Source organism: Emys orbicularis, chromosome 2 (genome assembly GCF_028017835.1).
Source record: "Emys orbicularis isolate rEmyOrb1 chromosome 2, rEmyOrb1.hap1, whole genome shotgun sequence".
Classification (NCBI taxonomy): Eukaryota; Metazoa; Chordata; order Testudines; family Emydidae; genus Emys; species Emys orbicularis.
This window is the reverse complement of record NC_088684.1, coordinates 29,284,357-29,300,276: the sequence shown is the minus strand read 5'-3', so window position 1 is coordinate 29,300,276 and position 15,920 is coordinate 29,284,357. Positions and strand designations below refer to the sequence as shown.

At 37.5% G+C, this 15,920-nt stretch overlaps 1 protein-coding gene and 1 pseudogene across 3 annotated transcripts in view; both read right to left on the bottom strand.

Annotated features, from left to right (window-relative positions):
• Positions 1-15,920, bottom strand: part of CSMD3 (CUB and Sushi multiple domains 3) — a 1,171,353-nt gene that overhangs the window by 837,809 nt on the left and 317,624 nt on the right. For all 3 annotated transcript variants that reach the window (XM_065399724.1, XM_065399725.1, XM_065399726.1), the window contains exon 5: positions 4,388-4,595. In XM_065399724.1, the coding sequence (XP_065255796.1) occupies positions 4,388-4,595 (208 nt within the window). The remainder of the gene's footprint in view (positions 1-4,387; positions 4,596-15,920) is intronic.
• LOC135875057 (nicotinamide phosphoribosyltransferase-like) lies at positions 8,283-10,694 on the bottom strand (annotated as a pseudogene).

Here is a 15,920-nt window from a genome sequence, read left to right as displayed (position 1 = left end):
TTCCTTAATTAGAATGAAGACAAAATATTGAAATCTCAAGATCCCTTTAAAACAGATTTTCCATTCCCCCCCAAAAGATCTGTTTAGAACTAATGAAAATTTATGCAATAATAATTGCTGGGTGGAATTCGGTGCTATAGGAGGTTAATTCAATTACTGTGGCTACTTCTTTTAAGTTCTGAATAGTTTTCTGAACACTAATATGAACCCTAAGCTATGCAAGCTCAGGTAATTAAAGATCCTCAAGATCATATTTCAGGACACAAGTGGATTGCCTGTAGTATCAGGGATGTATACCCCACCTCCACCATTACACACTGGCTAAATTCCATTATAGGGAGATTTTGCCTTCCAAAAAATTGGTGAAGAATTTGACCACTACCAGACATACCAAACTTGCCTAGATGCTCCAATAAGATTTGCCATACCAGAATAGGCTACATTCCTTTTATATTGACTTCCAACATCAATTTTAGAAGAGTAAACGTAATGACATCCCAGTATTATTTTGAGATTGAATCATTGTAAAAAACACATGTGGTTTGAATTATTGCTTCATTTTAGAAGTGCACAATTGTCCAAATTGCTCTTTGATAAGAGAGAATTCAGAGTCTGTACCAGTTCTTTGTGAACATGCTGCCAGTGGCTCAAATTTGGATACACTATGTTTGATGGCTTAGTTATAAGTACACTCCTGTCCATGGGGGAACACGAATTAAAACAGTCAGACTTCTTTCATTTAGGGCCTCAATCAAGAACTTTATCATAATAAACATTTTAATATGCTTATGCTGCTAATGTTGAGGATACAATTCTGTAATGCCTTCCTTTTTTGCATAGTGAATTTTAGCCACAGTATTAGTATCATATGTTTTAGGGCCAGATCCTTAGCTAGTGTAAGTCAGTGTAGCATCAATGGATTTTCACCAGCTGAAGAACTGGCCCTTAGACATTTAAATACAAGAGAACCTAACAATATTTTTCACCAAATGTATTTATTTTGTGGTGAAAATGGGTCTGACCCACAATGAGTTACTGGTCTTATTTTAATCAAAGAATGCAGTACTAAATCACAAACAAAATATTTACTGTAATAATTTGCTGGTACTAAAACACTAAAAATGACTATTTTGTTACAGACTATAAAAGCAGGAAGAGAACTAAAGATGCATAATGTCATTTCAAATAAAACAAGATTTTCCAGAATCAGTGCTGATGATATTCATATTTTGTGTCAATTACTTAGCTTTGTAACAAAATTAAAAAAAAAAAAAGGCTTAAGTTTATTTTGGTATTTTAACTACTGCAGAGGAGTATAAAGAAAATAAACACTGCGAGGGCTAGAATAAGTAGGGTTACGTTCATAATATAGAGATTAAAGCATAACTCCTACTGACAAAGGGAAGAGCATCATGGTAGTGACAAGAAAATGAGTAGATCTATACTTTATCATCCAGTGTGTATGCATTATCCCCTGGATGTACAGAGTTAGATTTCTAGATCTATAGTGATTAGTGCATAGAAAGAGTTCTATCTGAGAACATATTGAAAAGATTAGGACCTTAATTAATGGAGGAAATTAATTTGAGAAGATATAATGAAAGTTGGTAATGTTATCAAAGAAGTTTAGTCAGGTGCTGCTATTTACTCTTTCATAATCCAAATACAGGAAGGCAGGCAACAAATTCAAAATGGATACTCAGAATGTAGATAGCCTGAGGGAATTCATTGCTACAAGCTATCATTTAGGGAAAGAGTTTAGTAGGGCTCAAAAAAAGGATTAGGCACTAATAGAGATGAGAATATCCACCGTTGCTAACTGATCAGTTCATCTTGCCAGAGTGCTACCAATACATGCCCAATTCCTGGAAAAGCAGCTTGTGAGTTTTCAGAATCTTTGGACAGAAATAAGGATGAAGGCCTGAACCAGCTGCATATCTGAACCCTTATTTTAGACTTAATATGGATCTGGATCTGAACATCATTTCATCAGGCAATCTCTAAAAACCAGCAGGACAGAGTTACTCTGGAAACTCTGGATTCTCAAAATAAAATAACCAGGTTTTCATTCAAATCATCATGACACGCATTCTGAACCTGATGTGCTGCCTTCTGTAAAGCTTTGCATTAGGTAAATCATGAAGGTGTGTGTTGGAGGGTTTAGGAATACTTTGCACGCATGTCATCAACTTTCAAAGCCAGCAGCCTATTTAAAATGACAGCAAACAGAAGAAAGCTGAGCAAGATTACAAAGTGATCTAGCTGCTCTCTGTGATACTTTATGAAAAGGATATACAGTGTATCAAGAATTTCAATATAGGAAAGACTTAGCACAACTACTTTTCTAAATATGAAAACTGTCTTGACTGATGAGGTGAAAATGGAAAGCTACAGTGTTTTGTGAAGAGTTCCTGGCCATTTTTTTTCATACTACAAGAGTGGCTAACTTACATATTTTAGCTCAGTATTTTAGCTTGTATCTCACAAGCTAAAGTAGTAAACATTTTGTTATTTACCTAGATGGACAGGAGGATAAGAATGAGTTTATTTGCCATCCTTACATAAATAATAGTCTGAGAAATAAGCTGAAAGACATTAGTGGCTGGATCAAACACTATTTTTAAAATGTTTTAACAGGCTTTCATGTAGTTGTGTACCATTTGTCTAATAGAGAAAGATACAACATAAGGATCCTATCTTTAGACCTAGATATAGAGAATTTTGTGCACGCATCATGAATGTAGGTATGTGGAGCGGAACCTCGAACACTATTCTGAAGGGATATAAAGTATGAACATAGTAAAACTAATTATCAAATCTCTTAATTAAGTTTTTCAAATAATTTTTTCCCTAGCATATGGAGAAGTATTTTTGCATAACTGAGTACATCAATCTAATTCAGGGAATATGACTGATAAGTTTAGAAAAGAATGCTCTTACAATCTGCTCCTCTAAATGAACAACTATTAAATTAGCACGTTACACTGAATACACAAAATTTACTTTAGAATAAGCAAATGAAGATTTAGCAGTTCAGCTGATTAACATTGTTTTTTATGTTGTTTGTGTTACTTCAGTAATAATGATAATAAATTCTGGTTTTAAATGAATTAATTTAGCTAAGAACTAGTTTTAAAAATGTAACAAGCTTGAAAAAAATCAGCGTCAAATCAGTAACTTTTTAATACAGATTATTAACTCACCAACAGTGACATGAATCATGAGATATCATTCATGAAAGCTGAAATACAGTGTATTGTCTCCTATCTTGATATATATTATGAAATAACTAGGGATATTACTTCTAGCATCATTCGTACACATAAGGTTTGCTCTTTTCAAGTAGTACAAATGCCTAAATTAAGGAGGGTTATTTTTTTCTTTTACTACATTATTTTAAAAAGTCTAGTCTTTGTTTTTTCTATCTTGATTACACATAATGGACCACAGCTTGTGCAAAGTAAACTGCTATAGCACCACTGACTTCAAACAGAGCTATGCCACTTTACTGTGGTAGAGGATCTGGTCTAATGTGTGAAATTTACCTATGTGCACAAAGTTCACACAAGGCCTTCTGAGCCCCACTTGAGTCTCTATTGCGGGCCTCAGTGTTGTGGAAGGTTTTGTCTATATCCTCTTCTTTGGATGAGTTTAAACCACTATGATAAAGGAAACTTTTTGTCATATTCCAATACTCTTTCAGTATATACTGTTGCCTTGAACAGCTATACCATGTAATTATAAACGGTGTTGAATTAACCATGTATCTTTTCCCAGTTATTTTCCAACAAACTGAATCAGCTAATTAAAGAGGTGACTTGATTCATCTGTTATTTACATTAGTTTTATGCCAGTGTAACTCCACTGAGGCCAACAACTACTGAGGCAGCTGTACAGAGGAACTACCGGGGCAGTAACAGAGGAAACTGCTACATCAACAAAAAACATGCTTGTGTGATGGGGTGTATAAACTCCACATCAGGTAGGAAGGGGTTAAGGAGTTGCTCTGTGCTGCAGTGGTCCCATACCAGTAAGTCACATCAAGAATGCATGACTACATTATGTAGTGAGACAGTGTATCCTGATTTACTGCATGGAGACACCCAGTGATATAATCAATGGCACTGTACTTTAATTTGCATGCAACAAAGATTAAATTTACCCAACAACATAATCAGGTGGATGAGTCTACCATGGTTTTTAATTTTGATGTTCTGTATTTGGAAGTTGGTTTACATTTCTAATCAGTGAATCAATTAACATGTCTAAGTAATAAACCCCTTTACTTTAGCGAGGCTTTAGTGTTGACACGAGTAAAGGTTGCAGGACCATACCTACATGTTTTCTCTCACCTTTACAGGCTTCAAAATGGCATCAGATTACTCACCATATTGTTGGTGGTTCAGAACCTTCTATTTCCAAGTAATCATATTTTTCTTCCATTTGAAAATCAGTAAATATGAGTGAAATGGTATCGCCAGGCTCTGCCACAATGGTCCATGTACAATCTGCATTATTATGATACTCATTAGGAAAATTGGGACTGGAGATCATGCCGCTGGATCCTCTCATTGTTCCTCCACATGCATCTTCAGCTGTTTAAAAACAAAAATCACAACATTTTCAATAAGAAAAAAAATTATGAAGGGGTATTAAATCACTCCTCAAAAACCAAGGCTATGAAACTGCCACATTTAAAATAAACCTGCATGTGCTCCTAGAAAAAAGTGTTAATCGTTTTAAGGGTTTATTATACATCATAAATATGCAATGTAAAGGTTCTGTTACCCTCTATGCAAATAGTCACTGTGTTGTTTAGTTTGTTTTGAAAATTAAATTAGTAATCTACGATTATTATTTTACCAAAAACTTTTAGAATCCTCTTTTGTGTGACTTTGATGAAAATTGTTCCCATTCAGTCTTATGAAGAGTGATATGAAAAACATCAAATTAATATTATGGTTCTCTCTTCTGCTTCAATCAGAATAGCTTTGGATCAAGCACATTACATCTCTGCTTAGCATTTAGAGTTTGGTTCATGTATAATTCAGCATTTATCTTTGAAGGAAGTTATGTTGAAAAATAAGATTTTGTTAACAGGGGTATGAGTACTCTAGCCACCCTTTGCTAATTGCATCATAATCATTTCATGGTGGTAGCTAATAGTTAGTATCTTATATATGGAAGCATAGATTCTTTCTTCCATTGCCTTTTCACTGAAAAACTAGTCACAGCATATCACTTTTCAGAACAATGCTGCTCATAGATAGTGCCTTGAATGCCATCATCCTGACACCTTTGTGCTCATGATTTTTACAGCAGAGCCATTTTAATGGAGAGGAATTTTTCGATAGATCACATATTTCAAATATCTCTACACATATGCTTCTTTCCTGGATATTTATTCTATTACATAATTTACTCATGACCATCTTCTGGATTATGCAACATGCTCACATTGGTGAGGATTTACTTATACAAACACTCCCATTGAAGTCAATTTGGACTGCTCCTGTGAGAAAGTGCTCTTCAGGTGAGGGTTCACAACAATTGGTGCAGTATGGTTTGAAGCATGCCTTATCCATACTGTAGTCAAAAGTATTTTTTTGAGCTAATAAAATACGTTGAGATTGTAATGTTACCACTTTCAATAAATGGAGAAATGTCATGTTTTATCACAGTAATTCAAACTTCATGCTCCAAATGTGTGAGACATACTAGCAAAGGAATCCCTGACTATGGTCAATTAAAGTGCTAACATACAGTAATGAAAGCTGAGTTGGTGCCCGAATAATAGTCAATACTGCTGACAGATGAATGCCAAGATGAAGACACATTTATTTTTGAAAGAGTATATCATCATTAGTGCAAAAGCTTTTAAGACTTTGAAAACACCTGCTCAGATTCACTTCTGTCAGGGAGAAAATCCCAAATGGCTGCCATGATCCCATCAATTATGGCAGTTTTAGCTTAATTTTGTTCTTTAAAAGTTCTGCTAAAACTATTTATACGATCAAAAAAGTTTTAACAGTAAAATATCATTTAGGAGTCAATCTGGCAGGGTGCCCAGCACTCTCAATACCCATTCAAGTCAATGGAAATAGAAGATGCTCATTGCTTCACAGAATCAGGCCCTTCCTCACTGCAGGAATCCAATAGCAGGTGTGGTTGGGGAAACTTTGTCCCATGGGGTTGTGTAGTGAAGCAGAAATTAGCAAAAATCATAACTGTTTTTGTTCAACAGAGGCTAAAATGATTATTAAAATATTAATACAAGTAAGAGAACAAGGAATTTACCAATTGTGTCTCTACAATGGGGTTTGATTAGTATGCAGTATATAAGGCCTGGGGTCAGCCCTTGAACAATGAGGATAAACCAAAACATTGAATAGCTGCTAATTAACTGAACTAATTAACTGAGCACTCCAACCTGGGCACTGAATGAGGGTGGGGTGCTGTGGAAAAAATATGTGGTCATGTAATTAAAGACTATCATAATGCATATGGAGAAGGGGGCTGGATGAAGGTTGCACAGGCAGTCTTAATAATGGCATTTCTTAATTTTTGAGTGCTTCACTTTCCAACACAAATAATGTTCTTTTAACAATTCATAATATGTGGGTGACTGGGGGCAACTTGACCTGCGCATGTAATTCTCTTTTGAAACCATAAAATTCAGATAGCATAATTTCTTAGCTATCAATCATAAAACGAAATAAACCAAACAATCAACAAAAGTAAAATAAATTGACATCCTGGCAGTATGGGACAAATCTAGCAATGGTATATGAGGCAGAAAGGAAGAGAGAGGAAAGATGATCAATTGGCAAGGACACTAGCCTGGACTGTGAGAGGCCAAGCTTTAATTCCCTGCTCTGCCACAGATTTCCTTGACCCAGGCCAAGTCATTTAACTCTCTGCGTCTCAGTTTCCCCCTCTATAAAATGGAGAACTGTACTCTAAGTTGCCAAGGTAACAAAAATCAAACTCAGTCTGTTACATATATATGATTGATTATAAAAGTCATGGAAGTTAAGACACAAATATTCAATTAGTCCAAACAAAAAGGTCGATATTAAGATCATGACTTGTAAACAAGAGGAGACTGGACCAGAAATTAATTAATCAAAATTGGTGGGTCTGAAATTAGGACTAATTGGTGGACAAAATAATGAGGGATTACCCCCTGGTGTCTGAGCTTTGGGTTCCTGCTCTCCCTCCCTCCCTACTGTGTCATTTTCCTTCTCTTTCTTACCCCTTTCTCTTTGCCTTCCGCAAACCTGCTAAGACTGCGCACTGTGCTTGTTTCTCCAGCAATGAGGTTGCAAGTCAGAGTCAGCATCAGAGACAGAAGCTTCATTTTCTATCTTTGCTGATCTTTTTTGTTCCCATTTGTGTGTGTTTGTCTTAAAGGAAGCAGAATCTAACTTTAACAATGAGAGCAGCTCCAGTCCATCTCAGCTGTTTGCCCCAAAAAGACAGTTATTACCATCTTTAATACCATCTAAAAGGCTGTCAAACCGGGATGGGGAGAGGGTTCCCTGTGAAAGCTCTCTATACGTGAAGGGAAAGGAAATGCAGTATTCTTAAAATGAAAGCCTTACTTACTACTTGACATTTAAAATACTTGTACTGCGTTCCTTCTTTTCTGTATCTTTAGTAAAAGGTGATTTTTAATAGTGATTTTTGCCATGGGATGCAGCAGGCTACAGCCTCTACCCAAAACACTGAACCATGTTTATTTGTACAGGGTTGTACACCTTTGAGACTCTGGGCCCATTTATTTAATTAAAAAAAGATTAAAGAGCATGTAAAAATCCCACTCTACACTGTAAAACAAAAACATAAACAAAACAAACAAAAAACACAGACTTGTTTGATTTAAAAACTTGACAAATACGATGCAAAAGTCATAGATGGAAAAAAGTACAGAATTCCAAGATGACATTTTTGCAGATATACTTTTGTGATCTTAACCATATGTCAAAAGGGTAACTTTTCTAAGTGACATATAAGGGGGAACTTGGCTTCAACAGGTTTTTTGAGCATACTGTATTTAGAATTCAAATGAAGATTTACTTGAATATGTATGAGGCTTGTAATACAGAGGAATTACCTGTTTATTACATCTGCACCACCATAGCATCTGAATGGACCAACGTTATCAAAATACTAGTGGAGCTGTTTTCTTTCTGCTGGGCATTGCTAGGTTACCATATTGGTACTAGCTTTCATATCTGGTTTTTCTGGCTAAATCATAGGAATAAACTGGCAACTCATGCTTAGTGAAAATTATTATCTGAAACTCTTAAACTGTGTTTTCTAATTCCCCTAACTGGTGACCCAAGTTTGAGTTCCCAAGCTTTGTAGATGTCATAGTTGCCACTGACCACAGATACAGGCACTGAAGAAAACTGCGTCACTATGTGTTCAAAAGCATCTTTCTCATGGTCTCCCTCAAGCGATTATGGTAATGTGTTCAGCAGCTGGAATAGAATAATCTGGAAGTACTTTTTAATTAAAGCAGTTCCTGCTACTGTGTCAGATCCTTTAAAGTTTACCAAGTGAGTGGATGCTCCTATTCCTGCTGTCTCTTGTGAAGAAACTCCTCTGTAGCCAAAGTCATGCAGTTTGTACTCCAGTCCTTCTAAGCTGCCAGATGTCTCTAGCAAATACTTTGCCAAAATTTTCTTCTGCTTCCTGGAATTTGTGGCCACTGTGATTGGATACCATGACTGAACAAGAATAATCCACACAAGAGATCCACTTCCTGGACACTATAGTGCTAATAAGCCATGGTCACATAAATACCACCCTATACTGGAAACCTACTGACCACGATACTTAAATACATGCCTCCAGCTTTCATCCAGACCACATCACATGATCCATTGTCCGCAGCCAATCCTAAAATACAACCGCATTTGCTCCAATCCCTCAGACAGAGACAAACACCTACAAGAATCTCTATCAAGCGTTCTTAAAACTACAATACCCACCTGCTGAAGTGAAGAAAGACTGACAGAGCCAGAAGAATACCCATAAGTCATCTACTACAGGACAGGCCCAAAAAAGAAAGTAACAGAACGCCACTAGCGGTCACCTTCAATCCCCAACTAAAACCTCTCCAGCGCATCATCAAGGATCTACAACCTATCCTGAAGGATGACCCCTCACTCTCAGATCTTGGGAGACTGGCCAGTCCTTGCTTACAGACAGCCCCCCAACCTGAAGCAAATACTCACTAGCACCCACACACCACACAACAAAAACACTAACCCAGGAACCTATCCTTGCACAAAGCCCATCGCCAACACGTGGGAGAGATAGCTCGGTGGTTTGAGCATTGGCCTTCTAAACCCAGGGTTGTGAGTTCAAGCCTTGAGGGGGCCACTTGGGGATTTGGGGCAAAATCAGTACTTGGTCCTGCTAGTGAAGGCAGGGGGCTGGACTCAATAACCTTTCAAGGTCCCTTCCAGCTCTAGGAGATAAATAAATTAATGGAGATATTCTATCTTATTTAATTTAACTCTGTCCACATATCTATTCAAGGGACACCATCATAGGATCTAATCAATCAGCCACACCATCAGAGGCTCATTCACCTGCACATCTACCAATGTGATATATTTCATCATGTGCCAGCAATGCCCCTCTGCCATGTACATTGGCCAAACTGGACAGTCTCTATGCAAAAGAATAAATGGACACAAATCGGACGTCAAGAATTATAACATTCAAAAACCAGTCAGAGAACACTTCAACCTCCCTGGTCACTCAATTACAGACCTAAAAGTCGCAATTCTCCAACAACAAAAATTCAAAAACAGACTCCAATGAGAAACTGCAGAACTGGAATTAATTTGCAAACTGGACACCATTAAAATACGCTTGAATAAAGACTGGGAGTGGATGGGTCATTACACAAAGTAAAAACTATTTCCCCATGCTAATTTTCCCCCTACTGTTACTCACACCTTCTTGTCAACTGTTGGAAATGGGCCATCCTGATTATCACTACAAAAGTTTTTTTCTCCTGCTAATAATAGCCTACTTTAATTGATTAGTCTTGTTATAGTTGGTATGGCAACACCCATTTTTTCATGTTCTCTATGTATATACATCTTCCTCCTGTATTTTCCACTGCATGCATCCAATGAAGTGGGTTTTAGCCCACGAAAGCTTATGCTCAAATAAATTTGTTAGTCTCTAAGGTGCCACAAGTATTCCTTGTCCTTTTTTCTCAATCCAGTTAGTGAGCCAATAGCACTCCATGTTTTCTGTTGTGAAGAGTACATTTCCTCTGGGAATGACTGAGCCTTCAGGAACAGCCTTTACTGTTATCAGAAGATGCCCTTCACACTTCTCAAGAATATAGTTCCACCCCTTTTCATTGAAGACATCATCTTGAAAATGCTCTCTGTACACCTCTTTGTCTTCCTGGATTTTCTCTTTGGTTATCACTTTGCCTTTTAAGTACTTATTTAGAATGTACTGCAACCAGTAAAAAATGGTTTCCTCATATTTCACCTTCTTTAATCTGGTGTTCTCAGTCTTCTTTTCACTATATTCAAATTAAGAATAAACTGTGCTTGTATTAGGTGGATATTGCTTATAATGTGTAACCTTGTAGGAGTTGAGCAGGATGTAGCGAGCAGGATGTTGAACTCTGTGCCTGCCGCTGCACGTTCCATCTTGCCGAGCATGAGCCGCCGCTGCGAGCAGGAACAATCACAAATGGGCTGTGCCACCACTGCCGCCACCTCCCCTCGCTGCCAAGAGCCTCCTTGAGGGGCGGACTTCGCTCCCTGCCCAGAATTGCTATTTTTGTTTACTTTATTCTTTTTTTAAATTTCACAGTTCAGGGTAACTGTATTCCCTGTGGTCCAGCAAGGGCACCCAGTTTTAGACTTCCAGTTCCCCAGCCATCACCTCTCTTGGATGGAGACCCGCATCTTTCTCCCTCCTGACTGGGTTTTTCCCATGACACACAGTTCCCTGGCAACACTGAGAGTTCCTCAGCATGACAGACTGCCTAAGTATGCCTTCCTTTGCTTTCTCCTTAGAGACAGTAATCAGTGTAATTGGCCACAGTTAAAAGTTACCATACAGCCCTTTCTAAGCAAGCACGTTTATTCTTAAGGTGAAAACATAATAAACATTTCTATAGAGACAACATTAAAAACAATAAACGAAACTATTTGGAAGCTAGTAAGCTTACCAGAAATCACTCCCAGCTCCACCAAATGGCTCTGACAGGTGCTCAGCTCTTCACCAAAAGGGTTCTTCAGAACAATCTGTGAGTCACTGCTTGACATAGTTTGGGCCTTTGATTTTGAGACACCCTTGAACAGGTGATCAGCCCCTCTCCTCAGAGGGTAGCTTCAGAGGACTGAGTTTTTGCATAACTGGCAGTAGGACAGGGGAAATTTGCATTCACCTGCCCCTAGATATTTCCCAGGAAATCCACTTCACACACATTGTCCCAAAAGCTATTCTTGCCTGCCATATTGTTCAATATAGTCCTTTGGACATCCTGGCCCACAATAATACATAACTTTGGCATTTAATACAGTGGACTCCAAAGATACTTAAACTTAATTCAATAGTATCTCCCTAAGATATTACAGGAGATTGCCATATCTGACACAGCCCAGAACTGCACCTTTTATTTACTTAATTTTTTTTCTAAATGTATTTCTCTGCTCTAGTTTCCTTTTTTCTTTGCTATTCTGTTTAGTTCTTTGCTTTAACCAATAGGTGTCATTGATACTCACCCCGATACTACATAAACATTGAGCTGGAAGTTTCAAGAGCAGCAGTGATCAGAGAGGGTCAAATTTAGCACTGATTTAGACCTCATGCAAGCTCATTGACTTCAATGGAATTCAGTGAAATTGCATGGAATGCAAATCAGGGCTTAATTCAGCATACGGAGTGCATCATGCCACCAAATCTACCTAGGTATTTCCACTACACTGAATACTTATAATTAACTGCATAATTCACTTTGACCTTGTTGAAAGAAAAACTAAGATGATGAGTAACAACACACTTCTACCTAGTTTGGCTGTATTCTGGACTTTAAAACAGATATACAGAGAGCAAGGAAAGAGTTTGGTACCTTTTCTGGTTAAAAATAAACACATGTAAAGAAGTGTGTGTGTAAGCAAGGTGTTCACACCATACCTAGGCAACTCTGATGTGACTTCCACAGTAGCAAACAACCCAGCCAGGGAAGCTGAGGGCATTTGAAAGAGGTACACTGAACTCCTCCATCATACTGATCTCTGTCATGCACTATGGAGGAGATTAAGTGGACTCTGTCTGCTCATTGTACTTAAGGCTGGGGCCAGCCTGCAGTCTCACCCCTCTTATTCTTCCAATTTGTAGAGACAGTATTATATTATAGAAAAGTTAGCAAAGTAATCTTAAAGGACTATATGCTTCTGCTGCCTCTTAAGCATTTGATAGTGGTATTGATTTTAAATATTACTCTTGAAACTCTACATACAATAAGAGCACTTAGGTCTTATAAAGTACTTCTCATCTGAAGATCACTAAGGACTTTACAAAGGAAGTTACATATTAATAACGTAGGAAATACTGGGTAGACAGATGCTCATGCACACACACGCAGGATATTTCCAATAAGCTCTATTTCTAGTTTGACATATACCAGGACAGACTCTGCAGTGCACTGCAGCTACTTTATGCTGCGCCACCAGTATAAAGCATCTCTGTAGATGACATAGGAGGATCATCCTAATGGAAAGGGAAATAACAGAGAATTGGCATAATGGCTCCTAGTTGACACTCTTCCGCTGCTAGCATAGGAGGCCAGGCTGGGGCTTTCACACACATCAGTCGTCCCTGGCTGTTGCACTGAACTTTCAAAGACATTGTCAGCTGGTGCAACTCAAAGCACCCATCAGGCTTCTCTAATTTATAATGAGGAATGAGACTGGGAAACAGCTAGCCCATAATTGGCCACCTGTGCACCACCAACCCCTGAGCAATACCGTGCACTCCTAGGCTGCAGCCAATGAATTACGCAGCACAGTACAATGGAAATTACAATACTCAAAAAATAAGTAAAACTACTGTATCTTGGTATTTTTAAAAGAACTTTAGAAATCCCAACACATACATACAGTGCACACATACCCCTCTATCTCTCTCCGTCCAAAAGAAACTAAAGTATGTTTATCTCTGAGAGGTCCTGTCAATCTGGTCTTTAAGTGCCAAAAATTTCTGTTGGACAACAAAAGAGAATAGAATAAAAAAATTAAACAGATCAAAATCAAACGTGTCCCTGAACAACGTGATGCTCTTTTCCCTGAAGCCTTATATTTAGCATAAATTAATATATAAACTAACCACTTATGTGTATAAAATACATTTGTGTAATATGAAGCACAATTTTAAGTATTTTCAGATGTTTTGAAATGAAAGCTATTTTGTTTTCCTTTTAGGATATAGTTCATGATTATTTGATTAAATGAAATAGGATGGAGATGGGATATAATTATGTAGATTTCACTTTTTGATATTTTTCCAAGACTATTACCCTTTAGCTGTAATCTTGATTCTGACAGTAAAAGTGTTTTGCTATAAAATTCTATCAGTGTTATCTAAATAAAATTTGCAACCGATGATCACATTTAAAATTTGAAGTCAAGGGTAAAGAAAATGAGATTATCACCTCCAGGCAGTAACTTCCTTGGCTTATGAAAGTAAACATTGTTGTCTGTCTGTTACAGAGTCACCATGCACACAGATCTAGCTAAGGTTATCCCAGCACTTATATTGTAAATACAGTATTTTTTTAGAATTTTGTAATTTAGCTCTAAAAATCACTCTTGGCTAGAGATAAGCCAAGAGGGTCTCCACCTAGGTATGCTTTTTAAAAAAAATAAAATAAAAAATAGCTGCCCTCTTTTTTTAAGTGACAGAAAATACTTTAAAAATGGAAATGTGCTTCTCACTTTATTCTTGTGAAACTCAGAATTGGCTTGACTGGAGCAATGCAATTGGGAAAGCATTTAGGGCCCAATTACTCACCCCCTCCCCCTGGGCAAAAACAACAACAACAACAACAACTCTGTGTTCCTTCAAGTTTCAGCTGGTCTTTGTACACAACCAGGGTAATGACACAATATTCTGCTTTTTGGATTTTTCACAGGTCTTCATTTGCAGGTTTGCCTCTGGGCAGCTTTCAGAGATTTTCAATTCTGCCAAACTTGGTCAGTGTTTACCCATTACAAATGTTCATATGCACACCCCTGTTTCATGATTTTAGGCCTACTGTATACTTTTCCCAGGAAATGCAACTCAATTATTTTTTCTTAATTGGTTGGATCATCATTATGAACTGTAGTTAATATTCTGGTAGCAAAGAAACTAAACTGGTTGAAGCTGAAACCTCCACACATGAAAGTCATAGGTTTGCTATATATAAAAATGGCCTCAGTTCTTATGATCTAATAATGACAATTGCAACACAAATTATATATAAAAGTACTCAGGAAATAGAGTGGATTAAAATGTACTCTAACAATTCGTAATAGTGATTGCAGCTTGAGCTGTTTGAAGCCTATTTGCATGGAATTGGAATGTATCTGTGGGTTCAATTGACTTGCACTTCATTTACTATTCACTTGGAGATTAGCTTTATATATAAAAAAAGCTCCAAGTGAAACCAAAGAGTGAACTCAGATCCCAGAGTGAGAGTACCAGCCAGCAAACTCTAGTCTTCATCTGGATCTTCCACAAACAGTTAAATGGTCGACTATCTGAACCTGTGTTTTAGATGACCTGTGTGCACGGCCCACTTCCCTATCCATTCTCTGAAAGTTTTTCACAGGAACTGGCTTCCTCTTTAACCCTCATTCAGTAGCAGCAAGACCTGGAAATGATCCTCCAGCTCTTCTGCTGCTCACACTGTGCCTAGTAAACCTCAGAATTCTGCTTATGATAACAGTGTCTCCTATTATGGAAGAATTATTTTATCATGAAAGCATACTGGAGTTCATCACAGCAAATAATAAGGTAAATGCATTAGAGTGGCTGGAAATAAATGTCTCAGTCATGATGTTGAATTGTGGGGAGAGAACCCAATTTTTCTGAAAAAATATTTCCAGGAATAGCGATGGTAGCTGGCTTACAAGCAATACCAATCCTACACTCTCAAAGACTCCAGATGAGAACAGTGGGTCAGCTGGCCTCTTCCTGAGGAATAAGGACTGAGCGGGCCATACCCAAAGAGTCAGTAGGAGACAGAAGTAGAACATCATCAGTGCAATGTCAGAAGACACCCAAAATGTAAAAGAGCACAAAAGCCTATATTTGTTGTCAGAAAATTGTTTTGAGTGATGCAAAGAGAGGGTCTCAAGGTCTTTTAGGGAGGGAGAGTGGGAAGGAGGCTGGCTTTAATCCTCATAGTTTTGGTGAATATCAGTTAAAAGTACAGGATTACATTAAAACTATGGGTAGTCAAAAATTTTCTCAATAGAAAAATGGGTTATTAAATGAAAATTGTCATAAGAAACGTCAGCTTTCTGCATAAGATTTCAGCTTCATATAAAAAAAAAAACTGGACGCCCAAAAACCACCTTTCCCTCTCGCCCCTACATTCTGACCAGTTCTAATCAAAACCAAAAGAGCCTGTGGGCTTTCAATATAGCCACAAGAAATGTTAGGACACTATCAAAATGAAATTGTTCAGAAATTTTGTTTTACAGGAAATTTTGACTTTTCATTCCATTTTGGAATTTATTTACTTATTTTATAGACACCTGTTTGAATTGCCCATGGAACAGATTCTGATTTCTAAGCAGCTCTAGTAAATTTTCTTTCTGATCAGAATTTCCCTATCATTTATGGATACAGAAATAAAATCATGAATATAATTAGGGCCC